At 31.6% G+C, this 20,737-nt stretch overlaps 1 protein-coding gene across 3 annotated transcripts in view; it reads left to right on the top strand.

The window, feature by feature from the left end:
* Positions 1-19,873, top strand: part of LOC127726119 (uncharacterized) — a 34,567-nt gene extending 14,694 nt beyond the window's left edge. Inside the window, exons 13-19 of one of the 3 annotated variants that reach the window (XM_052233445.1) lie at positions 3,273-3,376; positions 4,566-4,632; positions 6,548-6,781; positions 7,225-7,458; positions 8,634-8,870; positions 18,547-18,621; positions 19,507-19,873. In XM_052233445.1, coding sequence (XP_052089405.1) covers positions 3,273-3,376; positions 4,566-4,632; positions 6,548-6,781; positions 7,225-7,458; positions 8,634-8,870; positions 18,547-18,621; positions 19,507-19,655 — 1,100 coding nt within the window. In that variant the 3' untranslated portion in view covers positions 19,656-19,873. Of the gene's footprint in view, positions 1-3,272; positions 3,377-4,565; positions 4,633-6,547; positions 6,782-7,224; positions 7,459-8,633; positions 8,871-10,260; positions 10,336-11,220; positions 11,588-18,546; positions 18,622-19,506 lie in introns of those variants that run through there. The other 2 variants (XM_052233444.1, XM_052233443.1) reach the window with 2 other exon arrangements.
* The last annotated feature ends 864 nt before the right edge of the window (positions 19,874-20,737 follow it).

The following is a 20,737-nucleotide window of genomic DNA, read 5'->3' as shown; positions in this document are numbered from 1 at the left end:
AATTCTGTATTGGCGTGTATGCAGCCTTTTTCAAAACCACGAAATTAAATAATCCGGGAACATTGGTATACACGAAAATAATTAAATACACAGTAGTTGACTAACTCTTGTTCTATACCATAGAATACATCGATTTTGCAATGTTTTAATTAACAATTATATCGCCTAGAAACATTAAACTTAAAATTCTAAAAGCCAAACATGTAGAACAAAAACAATGAAGAACAACAATCAAAAGGGTTTACCAGGTAGCAAATTCTGTGTTGGTTTATTTTTTCACCTCAGGGAGTAGAAACCCTTGTTGTTGTTAAAATAAAACATAAGCAGAGAATTTATCTGCATTGTATAATACAAAACAAATGCATTAGCACTAATTGTCAAGGATTATATCTTAAAGACTACCACTTGCTTGTTAAAGTCAAAATTAGCAAAAGGAAAGTAATCATTTAACTATTAAATTTTTCTGTGTTAGTCTACTCTGTGAATTTGGTCCTAGTTCTCTGTGATTTGAAAGAAAGAAAGAAATGATAATCAGGAATGACCTTGTCTGTTTTTTTGTTTATTACTTGCTATTAATAGTTGTGTTTTTTCCAATATTTGGTTTCCAATATTACTTCAGAAAATTAATTCTCAAAAAATGTCCATATGAACATGAATATTAGGTAATATTACTTGAATGTTGTTGATGGACACCGAAATCCCCGATATATAACCTAACCGATGTTACTTTTGTATATTGCATGATACCTATGATTTGTTTCATATCGTTATCATGACCCATGAGCATGATTAGCCAAACAGTTAGTAAAGAGCAAAGAGTCAAATCTATATTTTGTTCCACACTATAATGTTCAGCCTTTTTCTTTCTTGTCACACTTTTGTCAAGGGCAAAACCAATCCGCTGTATCTTCGAATGCCGATAGCTTGGACGGTTAGTATCCATCGTGCTGTTAGATGCGAACTCTAATACCATTAGAAAGATATTAGGAAAACTTTATAGATGTATCACAACCAAAAACAGCCAGCTACTCTTTTGATAGATTGTTTTACCCAAAGTATTCCATTTGTTTTGTCAACCAATATCATGTCCTGTTTCACTAATAACTAGAGTTTGTCTTTTTTTTTTGGCTGTGTAGGTGCAAAACAAAACAGGTCCACAAGTTTGTATAACACAGGTCTATGTCTATCTTATTTATAATCCATAGTTGTATGTGAATTTCTGATCCTCTTACGTGACCAGAAGTGAAAGATTGAAATGAAAAAAGGCTGTTTTCTGCTCTTTGGTCGGGTTGTTGTCTCTTTGAAACATTCCCCGATATCATTCTCTATTCTATTCCCTTCATGATGATGTCCTATAACTATCTATTTGTTTGTAGTTATCGTGGTTATATAATAAAGTCGGGTATAAACAATGATCGAATTTGAAGGACGACTTCACAAGTTTGTGTATTACTTGCTTATATACTCATCATAGATACCAGGCTTAAATTTTGTACGCCAGGTGCGCATTTCGTCTACAAAAGACTCATCAGTGACGTTCAAATAAAAAAAGTTCAAATGTTCTATGTGTCTCCTTTGTCATACACTAAAGCAGTGAATATCAAAGGAAATCCCTCTTAATTGGACACTTGGGCCGTTTTTATTAGCCAGATAGGCTTCAAATTAAGTTTTAAGATATTGAAAAAAAAAACCACTGTCCCTTTGATTGTTTGCCGTTTTTGTCTCGCCTTGACGGAGTCAAAAAGCAAGACATAGGTATGCTGTGTCCGGCGTCGGCGGCGTCAACAAATTATTAGTTTGTGATTAGGTCTAGTTCATGGTGAACCACTAGTGGCAGGTCAATGACATTTGGTATGCAGTTGTATAAGCATTGGCACATCTTATTACCATGGAGATTGTTTGGCCTCGCCCCCTCAGTCAAGGTCTATTGACTTTGAAACTTTGCTTAGTTTACATGTATTAGTTTGTGATTATGTCAGTTTATGGGGAACCACTAGTGGTAGGTCAATGATATTTAATATGTAGTTGTATAATCATTGGCATATCTCATTTCCATGGAGATTATTTGGCCCCGCCCCCTCATTCATGGTCTATTGACTTTGAAACTTTTGCATAGTTTTCATGTATTAGTTTGTGATTAGGTCAGTTTAATGGGGACCGTTAGTGGTTGGTCAATAATAATTGGTATGCAGTTGTATAAGCATTAACACATCTCATTTCCATGGAGAATATTTGGTCCTTACCCCTCAGTCATGGTCTATTGACTTTGAAACTTTTGCTTAGCTTACATGTATTAGTTTGTGATTAGGTCAGTTTAAGATGCCACTAATGTTAAGTCAATGATATTCGGTATGCAAATGTATTGGCATTTGCAAGTTTCATTTCCATGGAGATTATATAACCCCATCCCTTAATTATGACTTTGACACTTTTACATAGTTTACAAGTTAATGTTTGTGTTTAGGTTTGTTTAAAGGGAACGACTTATGAAAAGTCAATGGTATTTGGTTTGCAGTTGTATTACAATTCGCATATCTCATTTCCATGGAGATTGTTTAGCCCTGTACCTTCAGTCATGGTACATTGACTTTGAATATTTGCATAACGTATATGTTAAAGTATTGCTATTTTAATTTCAACATTTGCATTATCAAAATAACAAATAGGCGAGACATATCTCTGTGTTAACAGTTTATTATAGTATTTCATATAACGCTAAAGGTATCTTTTGTAGGGCTTCGGTGGTATAAGTAGTCGAAGTACTGTATCACTAGCCTTTCAACACTGAGGTTGTGATTTCGAATCCAGCACGTGGCAGGTGCTCTCGACTCCAATCTTGACTAGGATTTTCAGTTTTCCTACCGAAGGTCGGTGGCTCTCTCCGGGCACTCCGGCTTCCTCCACCAATAAGAACTGTCTGACCGCCACACAATATCAGAATAGTGCTGAAAGTGGCGATAAAAATTAACAAATCCATCAATCAATCTTTCTGTTGTTTGTTTAGCTCATTTGCAAAACAAAAGCCTGTACATACTGATACTTCGGGATATATGCATACAGATGACCGTATAATCTATAGATATTGTAAGCTAAATATATTGAATAACATATAACAATACATATTTACATTAGGAACATGACGGTCTGTGGGACATGATTGCTTCTCTGTTTATATAATCTTTGTTATTCAACTCGTATTCAAAAGAATATAAAGCATTCAGGGAAATTTTCTTATGTTTTTGCTATGCAATCATTTACGTTATTTTGAACAGTTCCTTATCGCCAAGAACCCGACATAGATACCATTATGGAGACAATCAATGATAACGTTTACGGAGGATTATTGAAAATAACAGTTCCACAGAATGACGGATCAGTAAGTAAACTTTCTCAAACTTTTTCTCTGATAAGCAAGCTGTCTTCCTAGTGCATGAAGCTTTGAAATTATGCAGTTTATGCGAAAGAGAAAATGTCCTCCCTATTTATTTTTAATCTTAACTTCATATGTCTCAGAAAATATTGTGAAAAACAACTATTTGCATAATTTGTATTGCTTACACATATTGACAGTCTATATTTGTAATAGTTCTCGAAAAAATAATTCCATACTGGTTGGTTCCCATTTGCTTGCAATATGCCAAAATAACTTCATTGGAACTAACAAATATTCCGAGCTCAAGTTGTGGACATTGGTGATTTGACAAGAACAAATAGCCACAAAAAAGATAGCAACTTCATTGGAACTAACAAATATTCTGAGCTCAAGTTGTGGACATTGGTGATTTGACAGGCTTCATATGAAAACAATAACTGTTGTCTTTCTTAAGATTTGAACATTCATAGTAATAGTTGCCGAAAACAAAATTAAACGCAATCCTGTGGCTAAAAATTTAGAAATTCAAATATTTAAGAGCATAAAATCAAAAAGGGCATTCATTAGTTCTAATGCTATCGGTGAACATTAAAATATTATGTTCTTTGCTAGATGATGAAAGGTTAGATAAATTGTAGGTGCACAACTCATCAAGATTATTGGTTCATAACAAATATTAAATCGATTTTTGGCGGTTTGCTTACTCAACTCATCATTTTGTGCAGCTGCTTACCGCACTTTGATTTCTACGTCTGAAAATGTAAAGTAATAATCCCATATCAATTTTACTGCACCAGATGCGCATTTCGGCAATAAATGTCTCTTCAGTGACGCTTGTGCCGAAATATTTGAAAAGAAAAAAATAATACAAACGTTGGAGCGATCATAAACCAAAAAGGACCAAAAAGAAACCAAAATCGGCCAAGGAATCAGAGATATGCATGAGGGAAATACATTCTTTAATTTAAAATGACTCAAAATCTTACAACAGCAAATTAAAAAAACCATGTTGTGATTATTTTCATAGTAAGTGATTATCTAATATTTCAAAGTTAAACATATTTTGCATGTCAAATAATAAATTTTTCATCAGTTTTGCTGTTGATATTGGATAATGATTGTTTTGTATAAACTACTTTAATTGGTAAACGTTCCAAACTGTAGATATAGATGTATATACTTTCTTTTTCAGATATATGTGTTTAATGCTACAGCAATCGATGACAATATATTAAGAAACGATGGAAAACCGTTGTCAAGTAAGTTTCCTTATGTCATATAGTTTAAGTAAATGACTATAATAATTGAAATTGTATCAGAACAGGGATATAAGTGAACAGGAATTGTTGGTAATTGTATATCCCGCTTGTTTGTAAAAAGATACACACTGTCAATCTAAATAAACTCACCATAGATATCTAAACCATTATAAGATGTTTATGATTTTACGCGGGCGCTTTTATAAGTTAGTTATGCGAAAAATACCGAAGAGACATGGATTGTCGAAATACGTATCTGTTGCAGTACAGTTGTGACAGTAAAATATTACCAATACAACTGTGTCGATATCTCTTGATTTTATGAAATTTTCAGTGACAAAAAAATTGATAATCTTTTGAAAGTAATGAATGTTTTCTCCCCCATGAATAGCACTGATTCAATGTTCGGATTTGGCTATGTTTTTCGGGTCATTTTTTTTTTTATCATATCAGCTCTTTAACGTTTGTATTAAGTTTTGAATTTACAAATACTTTGGTCCCGAGCATCATTGAAGAGACTTTATTTGTCGAAATGCAAATTTAGTAAAATTGGTACCGTTTAATATTATCATTTGCTTCTAATGATCAATCAAACCATTACGCAGTAAAAAAAAATCACATGCAGTAAGATTTACTAATGGTATATTACACATTGTACTTCCAATTGACAAAAATTTGAAACTTTATCCGTGATTAACCTAGTAAGAGATGAAAGAAGAACCAATGAGCTAGTTCCTAAACACATTGTCACTCATATTACAAATAAGGAAATATAATATAGATGCCATATTTAGAGGAGATTGTTGTTTATTTGTTGTAACTTCTTATGTTCTAAATTAGCACGTTCAGTTTTACAGTAACAAAGTACATTTTTTTAGTTTAATATTGCATTAATAAGCACTGGATACAAGCTGCAAAACCATGTCTCAAATTTCTTATGTCATATCTTATATACATATATATTACATAAAACATAGTTGGGTCTATTTTCCTCCAAAATGACATTTTAAATCGCAAACATTCCATTTGCTTTTAACCGGACCTTACACAAAACAATGTTGTAGTATTTTTATGCTTTTGAATGATAAAAAAAAATTAACATCTAGTATCTCTTAAGCAGACAAAGCTAATCTTTTTATGAGAATAGTGTATTTTTCCTATTCTTCACCCAAACATGGTCATATATAAACATGCATTGTTGAAGACAGTACTATAATTGCTTACATCCACTTCATTTGAGCTTTGGTGGATAGTTGTCTCACTGGCAATCATACCACATCTCCTTATTTTTAAAGTACTGTTTCTACCAACTCTTTTGAAAAATCGTCTTCACTATCTGTTAGCTTTTAGCAAACAACACTCAATCAATCTTAATATTTTTTGAAATGACAACGGGATAGTTATTAAGTTTAGACCACAACAAATTTGCCCGAATAAGACTGTTGTGCTACAAATATAGGAACTATAGCAGCTCGTATACTGCTGGTGACTACGAAACCTTAGTGTTTAAACTCCTGTTTTATTCTCCAAAGTGGTATATTGTACTGACAAATTTTAATTCATATTCATATCATACTAATTATTTATTTATTTTGTAATAATTCAAAACGGTGTAAGAACGTTTCAATATGAAAATATGAAAAAAATATTTAAATAAATAAAAACTGCAATATTTAAAATACAAATAGCTTAAAGTAAAACAAATAAAAAAATAAAGACATCTGTAAGTTTTTAGATATGTTATATTTTGTAAAAAGATCTATAATTTCAAGATGGTGATTAAGATTTTCAAGTTCAAAGGATTTCGTTATTTTGGTATAAAAACACCAAATTCCTTTACATTATGATTTACAACTGTATACATATTTAGAAAGGTTTCTTGCATAAATGCTAGCAATATTTTCTTCTGTTTCAGGCAAAACATTAAGTCACTTCAAGGCAATGAAAAATAAATCCCAGAAAGGTTTGACTGGGTTTCTTACTGGAATATCAGTAGATGATTGTGCGGATGCCTGTTTAACTGAATTAGATTTTGATTGCTACTCATTTGTGTACTGTTATAAAGCGGGTGTTTGTTTGTTGGCTAGCACATATGCACAAAACAGGACAGATTTAATATATGATAGACCCACGTGTGATCTATACTATAGTAAGACTTAAATACATAATCAAAGGAATTGGATTTTTTTCAACAGAAGAGCTATTAGAATTGATTTATGTTAATGTATTTTGTTTTACCACTCATGATATAACAATTTCACTAGAAAAGAACAAAATATGTTTACCGGCGTCATGTTTTCATTTCACATTGAATGTAAATTGTACCATAATGATAGAATAGTTACAGTTAATTGAAAGTTTTATGTGGAATTCACTGTTGCTAGATCTACAACATTGCTTATACATTTCGAATGTTTTATTGATCCTGATTCATTTATAATGGGAAAAAAATTCTCCTTTGAGGGACACTAGCTTTTAAGAATAATAAAACAATAAAAATCATATATATGAACATACTAATTATAAATGTCTGCTTTCCTTTTTCGTCTTAGTAAATTCGTTGCTGCGCAAACTCTACATTTCTTTTTACAGGGTCTTATATAGACAAATTCACCGCCATACCCGGACAGACATCTGCTATATCCTCTACACAAACAACAATAACAGCTACAGCAGAGGCCTGTGCTCAGAAATGCATTTTCTCATCAAGCTGTAAATCATTTATTTACTGTCTGGTTTCTCAGTCTTGTTCTTTACTGCAGTCACATCACCTTGATATTCCAAAGAATGGCAGCAATATTGACTCAATGTGCTCATTTTATAGTCGTGAGTATTTTAAATATTTACGTTTAAATACTCAAAGATACCTTATCTCCATATTCTAAAAGTAATAAGTTATGATACCTTGGGTATAGTTATTGTTATTTACTTTCATTTTAATTAAATTCTACCAAGAGTATTATTCGCGTGAATATATTGCATATGATTTTCGTTGCTATGAATTAAGGTAAGAAAATTTACTTGCGTTCTCCGTAATACCATTCCATTGTTTGTTAATTGTGCACAGTTAATTTCAGGGTAATACCAGTCGTATCGGTAAACAATTTATTCGAAAGAAAACTACAGATTCACCTTTCAGTTAACATGAAGTAATTGAGAGATAAACATATGTAAAAAATGTTTCATGACAAAATGATTCATAAATTGAGCCAATTTTAAAAGAACTTATTTTTTGTGTTCAACCTTATAAATAACCGATCGTTGCTTGGTTCGTCGGCATTGATGTACCTATTAAATTTTTAAACAAATAAACGAAAAATTTGGGGTCACCATAGGTAAGATCAACTTTTAATGTCTAATGTTGTAAAGTAGTAGAGATGTCAGATTTGAGTCTAAATTGGCCCTTTAATCAAATCCATTTCAAACTATCTCTAATTTGCAGAATCAAATCTTTAATATGTATCAAATTAAATCAAACACTGCAGTTTGGGTTTAAAATATATCATTATAATGTGTGTTGCAGCCATATATTTACAGAAAATTACTAGGCAAAATGACGAAACTAAACAAAATCGTAATTATTTGACCAGCAAAAGCTTATAATAACATAAAACAAACTGACGCTGAAAAATATTTACACATTAGTTGAATTTTGTGTTTATCTATTCGCTGGCAAAAAAATATTTGGGGACTATGCTTCTGTTCTAAGTTGATTTAACAAAAATGTTTTTAAAATAGGCTTATTTTTTTTATAAAATTGGAAAATATTCACAAACAAATTTGGTCATCCAGATTGAATGTTAATGATCAATTTTTATAATCAATTCTAAATGTTATCTTTGCGTTTTTCCTGTTCTTGTCTTGTTTTAGTTTTTCTTTTTATGAAGAGTATTCTGTTTTTATCTATTTCTTTTTAAACTGGCTCATCCAATGTAGTATATCATTGATGTGACACATTTATTGATATGTTTTTTCAAATATTTCTTTTGATTTTGTTTTAGGAAGCTATGTAAATGACTTTAAGCGTAAAGCTAGGTCAACGGTTAAAATTACTCCACAAATGCTCAACATAGAAGCAGTTTCTGTTGACCAGTGTGCTCAACTATGTATCCAGACTGAGTCATTTACTTGTAACTCATTTTCCTTCTGTGGCAATGATACAACATGTAGATTAACCCCTGCTCATCCTGTCTCAGGACTGAGAGTCATAGCAACAGATTATTGTGATTTATATACAAGTAGGTATATGCTAGCAAATAAATGATATTCAAAGATAACCCGTTCAGCCTGCACTACCATAATACACCATTGCAATGATTCTACCAAAAAATACTGATAAACTTTTACAGTCATAGGTTGAAGTTATCTGTACATATTCGCATATATAATAGTAACATATTTTATTAACGAAATTTGTAATACACAAGTAAAAATAATTTACAAAATATTTAACTGTCAAAATGGTATTTAGAAATAAGAGAAGAGATCTTGGTTTATCTTTTTAACTAGGGTCAAATGATAAAAATGTAAGATGCGTATTGTACAAGACATAGTAAATGATTTGAATGGTAGTATTAAATGGTAATATTTCATGGGAACGCAAGGAAATTCTGAACGGAAGACAACGCTATCATAGAAAGGAAAAAAACATTCACAAAACAAAAGATGTAGAGGTGGAGGATTGCAGTTGAAAATCGATTACTTCCCATAATAAAGTTTCGCACATATTTGAAGGAACTTTTTTTGTAATGCAGATAATCTATCTGAGCCGGACAGTAAACATCCTTCAAATCCTATTAAATTGTAGAAAGATGCCGAATATTTGAAAGTTTTTTTTTCTATTTTATACACTTGTTAACAATTTTTGATCTGAAACGTTCATTATGATCAGAACAGCTCTTACATGACTGAACAGAAAATTATTTAGTAATTTTCAGTCTTTCAGTCAATTTTTAATATATCCACTGTGTTCAAACAATTCGCTGACAGTGAATTAAGATCTGTTCATACTATGTTCAGACTGTTGTTATTTATCTGTACTCATCAACACAATACTGCATTGTCTGAAAGGTACTGCACAGTACTGAATTGACTGCAAACGAATATTCTGAACAGTACATAATTTACCGCATTGGAGTCTAGTAATTGACCGAAAGACTGAACATGACTGAATACTAGTACTAGTAATTCTTTTTTCAGACTTTTCCGATGATGATAAGATCAAAATTACCGTTTCAGACAAATATTCATTTACTTATGATAGCAATTTGTGGACTGTTGTTTCGCTGTGAAAAGCTTTGATAATAATTTGATCTTAAATCCTCGCAATCAATAATAAAAGTCTGTTGAAATAATGTTGTACTAGCCAATTTTCAAAATAATATGAATATGAATATGAAAGTTGTACATGTATCGATATAAACATATCAACCTAATAAGGCTAAGTCAAACATCTACCCCTCTAAATAAACTCATTATAAATACCAGGATTTAAATTTTGTATTTGCGCCAACTTGTAAATGAAGTGTTCACCTCAATCGTACATTGAACTCACCTAATATGGATCTTTGAATTTAACATCCATTTCCTTTTTAAAATATAATCAAAACGGTTTCTTATCATTTTCAGGAACTTATTACTCAAACACTCCTGCTAAACAAAAGCAGTCACCGCAACCGTCAAGCAACAAAGGAGTTTCCTCAGGTTCGTATCATTGATGTTGTATTTGATATCTGAAAAATAATTTTGGTCTGAATGCATCACATTTTATCTGAATATTATGTTGGATTCATTGTTATCTTTCTTTTCGTATTCCACAACTGTTATAACATTACAGTTAGGAATGCTAATTCCTCAAGCAAAGTTGACCGTAGATAGTTTTTGTCTGTTTTATTTGGATTTTTTTGGGTTTTATTTAATTCTCCAACGTCCTATTTATATTTGACTTTCCAAACTTTTAATCTCGAGCGTAACTCATAGGAAGCTTATTCCAGAAACATGTGATTTGCTCACGTTAATACTGAATGTAAAATCGGTCAGTATTTATATTTGTTGATAATAAGAGAAATCTGAAAAGTTCGTCCAAAATATGAAGAACAAATGCCGTATAAAAAAACAACGACAACTTATTTATTTTAAAACTAAGGCGCAAGATAAGTACATAGTTTTACGGACATACCATAACATTATGAATTTAACATTTTTAGTAATGTTTGCTTTTATATTAACATGAATATATACTACAAATGCAGAATAATAAAGTTGTTATCCTTATATGATTACAGTATATGTATATTTAGTTAGAATCCGTAATTTGGATTGGCAGACAAAAATATCGAGGCATCATATACTATAAAAACAGAATAAAAAGTCTCCATCTTCTTTATGTTCTACAAATTCAGAATAACAAAGTCTTCCACGCTTCATACAAAATGTGCTTCGGTAAACGCTTTTACACCCCAATAGAAATACAAAAAGAAGCATTTAGTTCTTTAATAAATCTAATTAGGATATAGAATTTAGATTTTTTTAAATAATGACAAAACAAAAATAAACAAATTGATAATATCGAGTTATTTATTTAATTAGGTGCTGCTGCTGGAATAGGATTAGGATTATTATTGGTAGGCGTGATACTTGGTGGAGGACTTATTATAATCTTGTCAAAGAAAAGAAAGTTACCTCCAATGGAAATTTTTAATATGAACTATACAGAATCTAAAGATGATATACAATGATGCAGACTGCATAAAAATTGTACTCAACTTCGTTTGTCAAAATATTGGAACAATTATCTGTTCAATAATTTGACAAATATTTTTGTCAAATTTTCACATATTGTATATCCCGATAACCATGTTTCATGTCACAAACTTTATTTACTGAAATATCATCGTATAGACATAAATTGTATGTATTATTTTGTTTGAAATCATTATAATCACACTCATATGGATTCCTTTGTTTTGACTAATGTAACTAAAGAGGAGACATAGTTTAATACATTCTCCTTATCTTACTGTATACGATACTATCAATGATGATATTTATAACACCTAGATAATAAATCAAATTAAGCACACAGAAAAATGTATATGATATGCAACGAGAAATTGAATCAGCACGACTTATATTATGTTAACTGTGTAAACAATATTCTAACTAATTTGTTCATATGTTCCAGTTTAATCAGGAATATAATATCATGTTTTAACTTTCTTAGAGAAAAAAGAAAGACAGCTACACCACAAATAACGATATTTCAACTATGCTACCGAAGAGAAAAAAAAGAGCATAACAATATAAAAAATATGCTTTACCATGACTTTTTTTTAAATTTCTACGCGTTAAATATTTTAAGTGTTGATTAAGAATTATAGAAAGAAAGTAAATATATTTGCCAAAGTATAATCACTATATTTATTAAAGTACCTTGAATAACAGAGAATCACTTCGAATATCTACCCTCATGGTCAATAACCCACTATTGATATTAACATTAACGGTGGAACCAATTTTTCAAGGCCAGATGCCCATTTCAACAATTCTTGAAACTACCTACTCGAGTGGCGGTGTGAATGAGATGTGGATACTTAAAAATTCCGAAGATCTGTTAGATTACATACAATCTAAGTCTCTTTCACTTTGCAAAAGTATTAAAAATTTGACTTTTCTACCCTTTACACAAATGTTCCTTCCCCATTCCAAACTAAAAGACAAATTAAAAGAACTCGTTCTGCTTTGTTTCAGAAAAAAGAATGGCCAATGTAGATAAAAGTATCTCGTCCTCGGAATGGATAAATCGTAGCTTCGAACGAAAAATTCTCTGAAACTGACATTATCAAGATGCTTGATTTCTTGATTGACAACATATTTGTTACGTTTGGAGGACGTGTTTTTCAACAAACAATCGGCATTCCCATGGGAGCCAACTGTGCTCTTTTACCCACTTGTTCCTTTATCCATATGACTCATGGGTCTGACTTCAGACATGAGCTTCCTAGGAAGAATGAAAGAAGCTAGGATTATCATTTGACTTCACGTTCTGCTATATAAATGATGTCCTCACTAAATAATTCAAAGTTTGGTGAATACTAGAATTTTGAACACATCTATCCCATCGAATTTGAAATAAAGGATACAACTGGTACATTTAAGTCTGCCTTATATCTTGACTTGCATCTTGAAATTGACACTGAGGGCCAGTTGAGAACAAAACTTTACGACAAAAAAAGATGATTTCAGCTTCCCACTTGTTAACTTTCCATTTCTATGTAGCAACATTCCGGCAGCGCTTTGCATATGGAGTATATACTCGCAGTTGATACGATATTCCAGAGCTTGCATTTCCTGTCTTGATTTTCTTGATAGAGGTTTGCTGCTTACAAGGAAGCTATTAAACCAAGAGTTCCAAGTGGTGATGTTGATATCATCCATTAGAAAATATAACGGACGCCATGCATCACGAGTTGGTCTATCGTTATGGAACATCTTTTTCGCAGATGACGACGGATATGTTCCAATTGTCGTAATCACAATCCCGTGTTCTTTTCTCAAATGTGACCTACCGAATTAGACTTATCGCTAGATTTGAACTTGCATGAGCAACACGACGGGTGCCGCATGTGGAGCAGGTTCGTGTTGCTCAGTCTTTAGTTTTCTATGTTGTGTTTTGTGTACTGTTTATAAACAGTTGTTTGTCTTTTCGTCGTTTTTTGTTTTTTGCCATGGCATTGTCAGTTTGTTTTCGACTTATGAGTTTGAATATCCCTTTGGTATCTTTAGTCTCTCAATTAATGTCTCTTCAGTGATGTTTGGGGTCAAGTTTTATAAAAGCAAATGGCACGGTATGACAAAATATAAAACAATTCAAACGAGAAAACCAATGGCCTAATTAATGTTAAAAACAATAAATATAAAAACAAATACTGCAGACACCAACATATGACAACTACTGAATAGGCACTTAAAGAATTCGGCGGGGCTAACATGTTTGTAAGCGCTTAATCCGTCCTTATATGAGAGATTTTGAAAACAGCACATCATAAGCACAAACTGTAAGGTCAATTGGAAAAGGCTGGACTCATCACATCATGATAAAAAGACAAAGTACCGAGAACTCGCAGTTACCGGAAGCTAATTCAAAGCCAATTTCAATTTGTATATAAACCATCTCTTCATGTTCTAGAATATCTTTCAGTACACATACCACGGATTAAGTGCAAAGAAGGCTTAAACAGTCTGAGAAAAAGCATGGACCCGATATAACCGATAATGACCGATAACATTCATGCTACGTAGGAAAGGGAATGCGGCGTGATGAACTATATATAACAGACAACATACCCAAAATGGCCATTGATATTTTTTTCACATGCATGAAATCGTCTTTCTTAATTTAATGTATAATGTATCAGTTGCATGTTTATTCTTATACTCATAAACAGGAAGTTGTATTGTTCATAATTATGTAATTAAAGTTTAATTGTGTTATATTTCAACATCTGAAAATGATCACTGCTTAGTGCTACTGGTCTATGCAAAGCTGTTATCGAACTGTTATATTGCGTAACCATTTTTTTTAGAGCCAAGGGAGCATGAAGTAGACGTTTCTATGTCTATAACTTTTTTAAAGATATCTTTTGAAGAGTAATATAGAAAAAGATTTTGCCCAAAATTTCGTATTTCATTATTAATTACCTATTTTTTCTGTGTTTGTGTCTCTTTCGGATGCTACCACATTGACATATATCACACATATCCATTTATAAATATTTCCAATGAACTTTGATAAAATCAAACAGAATCATTGAAAAAAAACACTAAGAAACACACAGCAATTGGCACTATAAAAATAATATAAACGCATAGATTAACTTAAAACATGATCCTGCAAAAAACTCGTAGCCTGCTCCAGACATGCCAGATGAAACATTTGTTCTATCATTTTTTAAGTCAGAAATCAATTACAAACAGGATGATTAAAGGAACTTGATATGTGGTCGTGGATCTTTGTCCGATATTTCTTAAGGGTCAACCTTAGAATAGCGATCTACAATTTGGTAATAATGGAGATAATTACACCTTATATAAGAATGCCGGATTTTAATTGGTTGTTAGCCAGTGTATTTTTCGCATATTCTAACATTTTTCCTCATTTCAAACGAATTTGCCTGTTTTTTCACCACTGCCGGTGAATTTGCCTCAAATTCCCCTCTCTGCCGTGGTATTTGCCATTTTAGATATTCCTTTTTTACCCTCGTGAGCCTGTTCCCGCCAAAATTATTCGGAACCTTTCTCACTTTATCCCGACAACATGGTTAAGCACTATTAATTGAGTTAAACCGAAAACTGTCAGAAATATACATATAAAGAGGGGAAAAAATGTCTATACAAATGAACGATTTAATGATGGAATAACAATGACGTTTACACATATAGATAACATGACGTTACAAAAAGGCAGCACTAACGCATATAAGTACATGTATAATTCCCGCGGTACTACGATTTCCCTTCACATGACATTGTACAGACAGTTTCAATCAAAATCTATTCGGTGTAATTAAACAGATATATCATGTTATGGAGGGGTATTTGCGAAAAATACCAGTCTTGCGACCAAATTTCCCTCGCCTAGCGGCTTGGGAAATTTCACCGTCCCTTGACTGGTATTTTTCGCAAATACCCCTCCATAACATGATATATCTGTTCAAAATTGCATACCTTTTTGTCGAAGGGTTTTGATGTTAAACTTTCTCCAATTATAATTAAGAGAAAGGTCGAGGTAAGATAATCTGTTTCTCCTCTACTATTTTTTTGCGGAATATTCATAAAAAATTAATATAAGAGAGGCGGCATGCAGATACCAAAGGTATAGTAAAACTCATAGTCGAAAACGAACTGACAATGACATGGCAAAAAAAAGAGAAGAAAAACGACCAAAAGACAAACAACAGTCTACAAAACACAACTTGAAAACTAAAGACTGAGCAACACGAAACCTACCAAAAAAAAAAAAAAAAAACCCGGGGTGATCGCATAAACGAGATAAAATTAATAAAATAAAAATAGATAGCGAATCCTCCATTCAAAATCTGTTTTTTTTTCTTATAAACAAATTGATAAATAAAAAATATGTATATCAAAAGATGATTGCAATTTAAGTAAGCAGGAATTATAATAATATTAGTTACACAGTTTGCTAGTGACCTAATACGATATATATGGGGTCAGTAAATTCCATATCAGGTGAGAGCGAAGCTCGAACCCCATATGAAATTTACTGAACCCATATATATCGTATTAGGTCACTAGCACACTGTGTAACGAATTTATCTCACCGACTATGTTGACATGTGGAATTTCGATTAATGGCTTAAATTATCAATGTGATCAAGTTTTCAATATAAAGAACGTACTTCCATTGGTATATACCAAAACAAATGCCAACTGTAAAAACTTGTGTGTTTTCTGCACTTTAAGTGACTTATTTCAATCGTTCATCATCAATTTCTTCATCTGTTGTCCGGGTAAAACGTTTCAGATTTTTCCTCGACACCGTGTTGTTTTTATAAAGGGACGTAACACCACTACTAACCGTGTATTGAAATAAACCACGCCTACTATTCCCATATGAAATATACAGGATCTCCACGCGGTCGCTTTTAACCAATGATATTGCTAGAAATGTATAGGACGTAAGATAAAAGCAGATATGGGATACACGTGAACGAGATGGCAGCTAAACAATCAGATTGAGAAGAAAAAATGCAATATTCAATCAACAAGGTAATTGGATTTGGTGTCTGATGGAAAGTTGTCTTATTGGGAATCATACCGCATATTCTTTTTTGACTCGCGCAGTCAGTAATAATTTTGGTTTGTGACCTAAGGACGCTTAACTATGGTAACACCATGCATGACTTCACCAATCTAAGCTGGTTCTCAACTGTGTAGTAGCAGAGACATATAATACAATTGTATTATATGTCTCTGGTAGTAGTCAGTCGAGGACCAGCTAATTACCAACCTTTACTCTGATTGGACGAAATTACGGAATTAAACAAAAACCAACAAATAGATATGCTACAATAATAGGAAAACATTACGGACATAAAATCAAACTTAAAAATGAAATTATCGAGATAAATAAAATAAATTCAGATAAAGAAGGTGTCATTATCACCACTGTCAAATTGTTTGGATTTTGTAGCCTACGCTTTTAATACATCAGCAGGTAAATATCACCGACAGGTTCATTAGATCTATTGCTGGTAAGTCAATTATGCTATTAATAGCTCGAGTGTTATAAATATATCTTATCGACTTTGTGTACTTGCAAGTGCAGTCTAAAAATTCCAAGGCGTAAAAATAATCTCAAAGAGTACAAAAAATTGTACTTGAAATATAAATAATGTCAAAATACTAGTACATATATCGCAAATTTAATTACTTGACGTATAAAGCTGTATTATATCATAGATATAATAGCTATTATATCTATGATTATATAGATCATCTCCATTTGGCGTCCGTCCGGCCACGATATACACACCGAAATAGGTTAATTGTGTCTCTAATTGTTAGAGTTGTGCTTGACATAGATATAATTGACATTTCTTCCTGGGACTATTATACTATGCCGGTTAGTATAATAGTCCCAGATTTCTTCATAGTTCTAAACTGGTTAATTGTTATTTGTAATACACAAGTAAAAATAATTTACAAAATATTTAACTGTCAAAATGGTATTTAGAAATAAGAGAAGAGATCTTGGTTTATCTTTTTAACTAGGGTCAAATGATAAAAATGTAAGATGCGTATTGTACAAGACATAGTAAATGATTTGAATGGTAGTATTAAATGGTAATATTTCATGGGAACGCAAGGAAATTCTGAACGGAAGACAACGCTATCATAGAAAGGAAAAAAAAATTCACAAAACAAAAGATGTAGAGGTGGAGGATTGCAGTTGAAAATCGATTACTTCCCATAATAAAGTTTCGCACATATTTGAAGGAACTTTTTTTGTAATGCAGATAATCTATCTGAGCCGGACAGTAAACATCCTTCAAATCCTATTAAATTGTAGAAAGATGCCGAATATTTGAAAGTTTTTTTTTCTATTTTATACACTTGTTAACAATTTTTGATCTGAAACGTTCATTATGATCAGAACAGCTCTTACATGACTGAACAGAAAATTATTTAGTAATTTTCAGTCTTTCAGTCAATTTTTAATATATCCACTGTGTTCAAACAATTCGCTGACAGTGAATTAAGATCTGTTCATACTATGTTCAGACTGTTGTTATTTATCTGTACTCATCAACACAATACTGCATTGTCTGAAAGGTACTGCACAGTACTGAATTGACTGCAAACGAATATTCTGAACAGTACATAATTTACCGCATTGGAGTCTAGTAATTGACCGAAAGACTGAACATGACTGAATACTAGTACTAGTAATTCTTTTTTCAGACTTTTCCGATGATGATAAGATCAAAATTACCGTTTCAGACAAATATTCATTTACTTATGATAGCAATTTGTGGACTGTTGTTTCGCTGTGAAAAGCTTTGATAATAATTTGATCTTAAATCCTCGCAATCAATAATAAAAGTCTGTTGAAATAATGTTGTACTAGCCAATTTTCAAAATAATATGAATATGAATATGAAAGTTGTACATGTATCGATATAAACATATCAACCTAATAAGGCTAAGTCAAACATCTACCCCTCTAAATAAACTCATTATAAATACCAGGATTGAAATTTTGTATTTACGCCAACTTGTAAATGATGTGTTTACCTCAATCGTACATTGAACTCACCTAATATGGATCTTTGAATTTAACATCCATTTCCTTTTTAAAATATAATCAAAACGGTTTCTTATCATTTTCAGGAACTTATTACTCAAACACTCCTGCTAAACAAAAGCAGTCACCGCAACCGTCAAGCAACAAAGGAGTTTCCTCAGGTTCGTATCATTGATGTTGTATTTGATATCTGAAAAATAATTTTGATCTGAATGCATCACATTTTATCTGAATATTATGTTGGATTCATTGTTATCTTTCTTTTCGTATTCCACAACTGTTATAACATTACAGTTAGGAATGCTAATTCCTCAAGCAAAGTTGACCGTAGATAGTTTTTGTCTGTTTTATTTGGATTTTTTTGGGTTTTATTTAATTCTCCAACGTCCTATTTATATTTGACTTTCCAAACTTTTAATCTCGAGCGTAACTCATAGGAAGCTTATTCCAGAAACATGTGATTTGCTCACGTTAATACTGAAGGTAAAATCGGTCAGTATTTATATTTGTTGATAATAAGAGAAATCTGAAAAGTTCGTCCAAAATATGAAGAACAAATGCCGTATAAAAAAACAACGACAACTTATTTATTTTAAAACTAAGGCGCAAGATAAGTACATAGTTTTACGGACATACCATAACATTATGAATTTAACATTTTTAGTAATGTTTGCTTTTATATTAACATGAATATATACTACAAATGCAGAATAATAAAGTTGTTATCCTTATATGATTACAGTATATGTATATTTAGTTAGAATCCGTAATTTGGATTGGCAGACAAAAATATCGAGGCATCATATACTATAAAAACAGAATAAAAAGTCTCCATCTTCTTTATGTTCTACAAATTCAGAATAACAAAGTCTTCCACGCTTCATACAAAATGTGCTTCGGTAAACGCTTTTACACCCCAATAGAAATACAAAAAGAAGCATTTAGTTCTTTAATAAATCTAATTAGGATATAGAATTTAGATTTTTTTAAATAATGACAAAACAAAAATAAACAAATTGATAATATCGAGTTATTTATTTAATTAGGTGCTGCTGCTGGAATAGGATTAGGATTATTATTGGTAGGCGTGATACTTGGTGGAGGACTTATTATAATCTTGTCAAAGAAAAGAAAGTTACCTCCAATGGAAATTTTTAATATGAACTATACAGAATCTAAAGATGATATACAATGATGCAGACTGCATAAAAATTGTACTCAACTTCGTTTGTCAAAATATTGGAACAATTATCTGTTCAATAATTTGACAAATATTTTTGTCAAATTTTCACATATTGTATATCCCGATAACCATGTTTCATGTCACAAACTTTATTTACTGAAATATCATCGTATAGACATAAATTGTATGTATTATTTTGTTTGAAATCATTATAATCACACTCATATGGATTCCTTTGTTTTGACTAATGTAACTAAAGAGGAGACATAGTTTAATACATTCTCCTTATCTTACTGTATACGATACTATCAATGATGATATTTATAACACCTAGATAATAAATCAAATTAAGCACACAGAAAAATGTATATGATATGCAACGAGAAATTGAATCAGCACGACTTATATTATGTTAACTGTGTAAACAATATTCTAACTAATTTGTTCATATGTTCCAGTTTAATCAGGAATATAATATCATGTTTTAACTTTCTTAGAGAAAAAAGAAAGACAGCTACACCACAAATAACGATATTTCAACTATGCTACCGAAGAGAAAAAAAAGAGCATAACAATATAAAAAATATGCTTTACCATGACTTTTTTTTAAATTTCTACGCGTTAAATATTTTAAGTGTTGATTAAGAATTATCGAAAGAAAGTAAATATATTTGCCAAAGTATAATCACTATATTTATTAAAGTACCTTGAATAACAGAGAATCACTTCGAATATCTACCCTCATGGTCAATAACCCACTATTGATATTAACATTAACGGTGGAACCAATTTTTCAAGGCCAGATGCCCATTTCAACAATTCTTGAAACTACCTACTCGAGTGGCGGTGTGAATGAGATGTGGATACTTAAAAATTCCGAAGATCTGTTAGATTACATACAATCTAAGTCTCTTTCACTTTGCAAGTATTAAAAATTTGACTTTTCTACCCTTTACACAAGTGTTCCTTCCCCATTCCAAACTAAAAGACAAATTAAAAGAACTCGTTCTGCTTTGTTTCAGAAAAAAGAATGGCCAATGTAGATAAAAGTATCTCGTCCTCGGAATGGATAAATCGTAGCTTCGAACGAAAAA

The sequence above is a fragment of the Mytilus californianus genome, unplaced genomic scaffold (assembly GCF_021869535.1).
Source record: "Mytilus californianus isolate M0D057914Y unplaced genomic scaffold, xbMytCali1.0.p SCAF_1, whole genome shotgun sequence".
NCBI classification, from domain to species: domain Eukaryota; kingdom Metazoa; phylum Mollusca; class Bivalvia; order Mytilida; family Mytilidae; genus Mytilus; species Mytilus californianus.
Note: the sequence above shows the minus strand (reverse complement) of the source record. Positions and strands in the feature narration are given on the sequence as shown.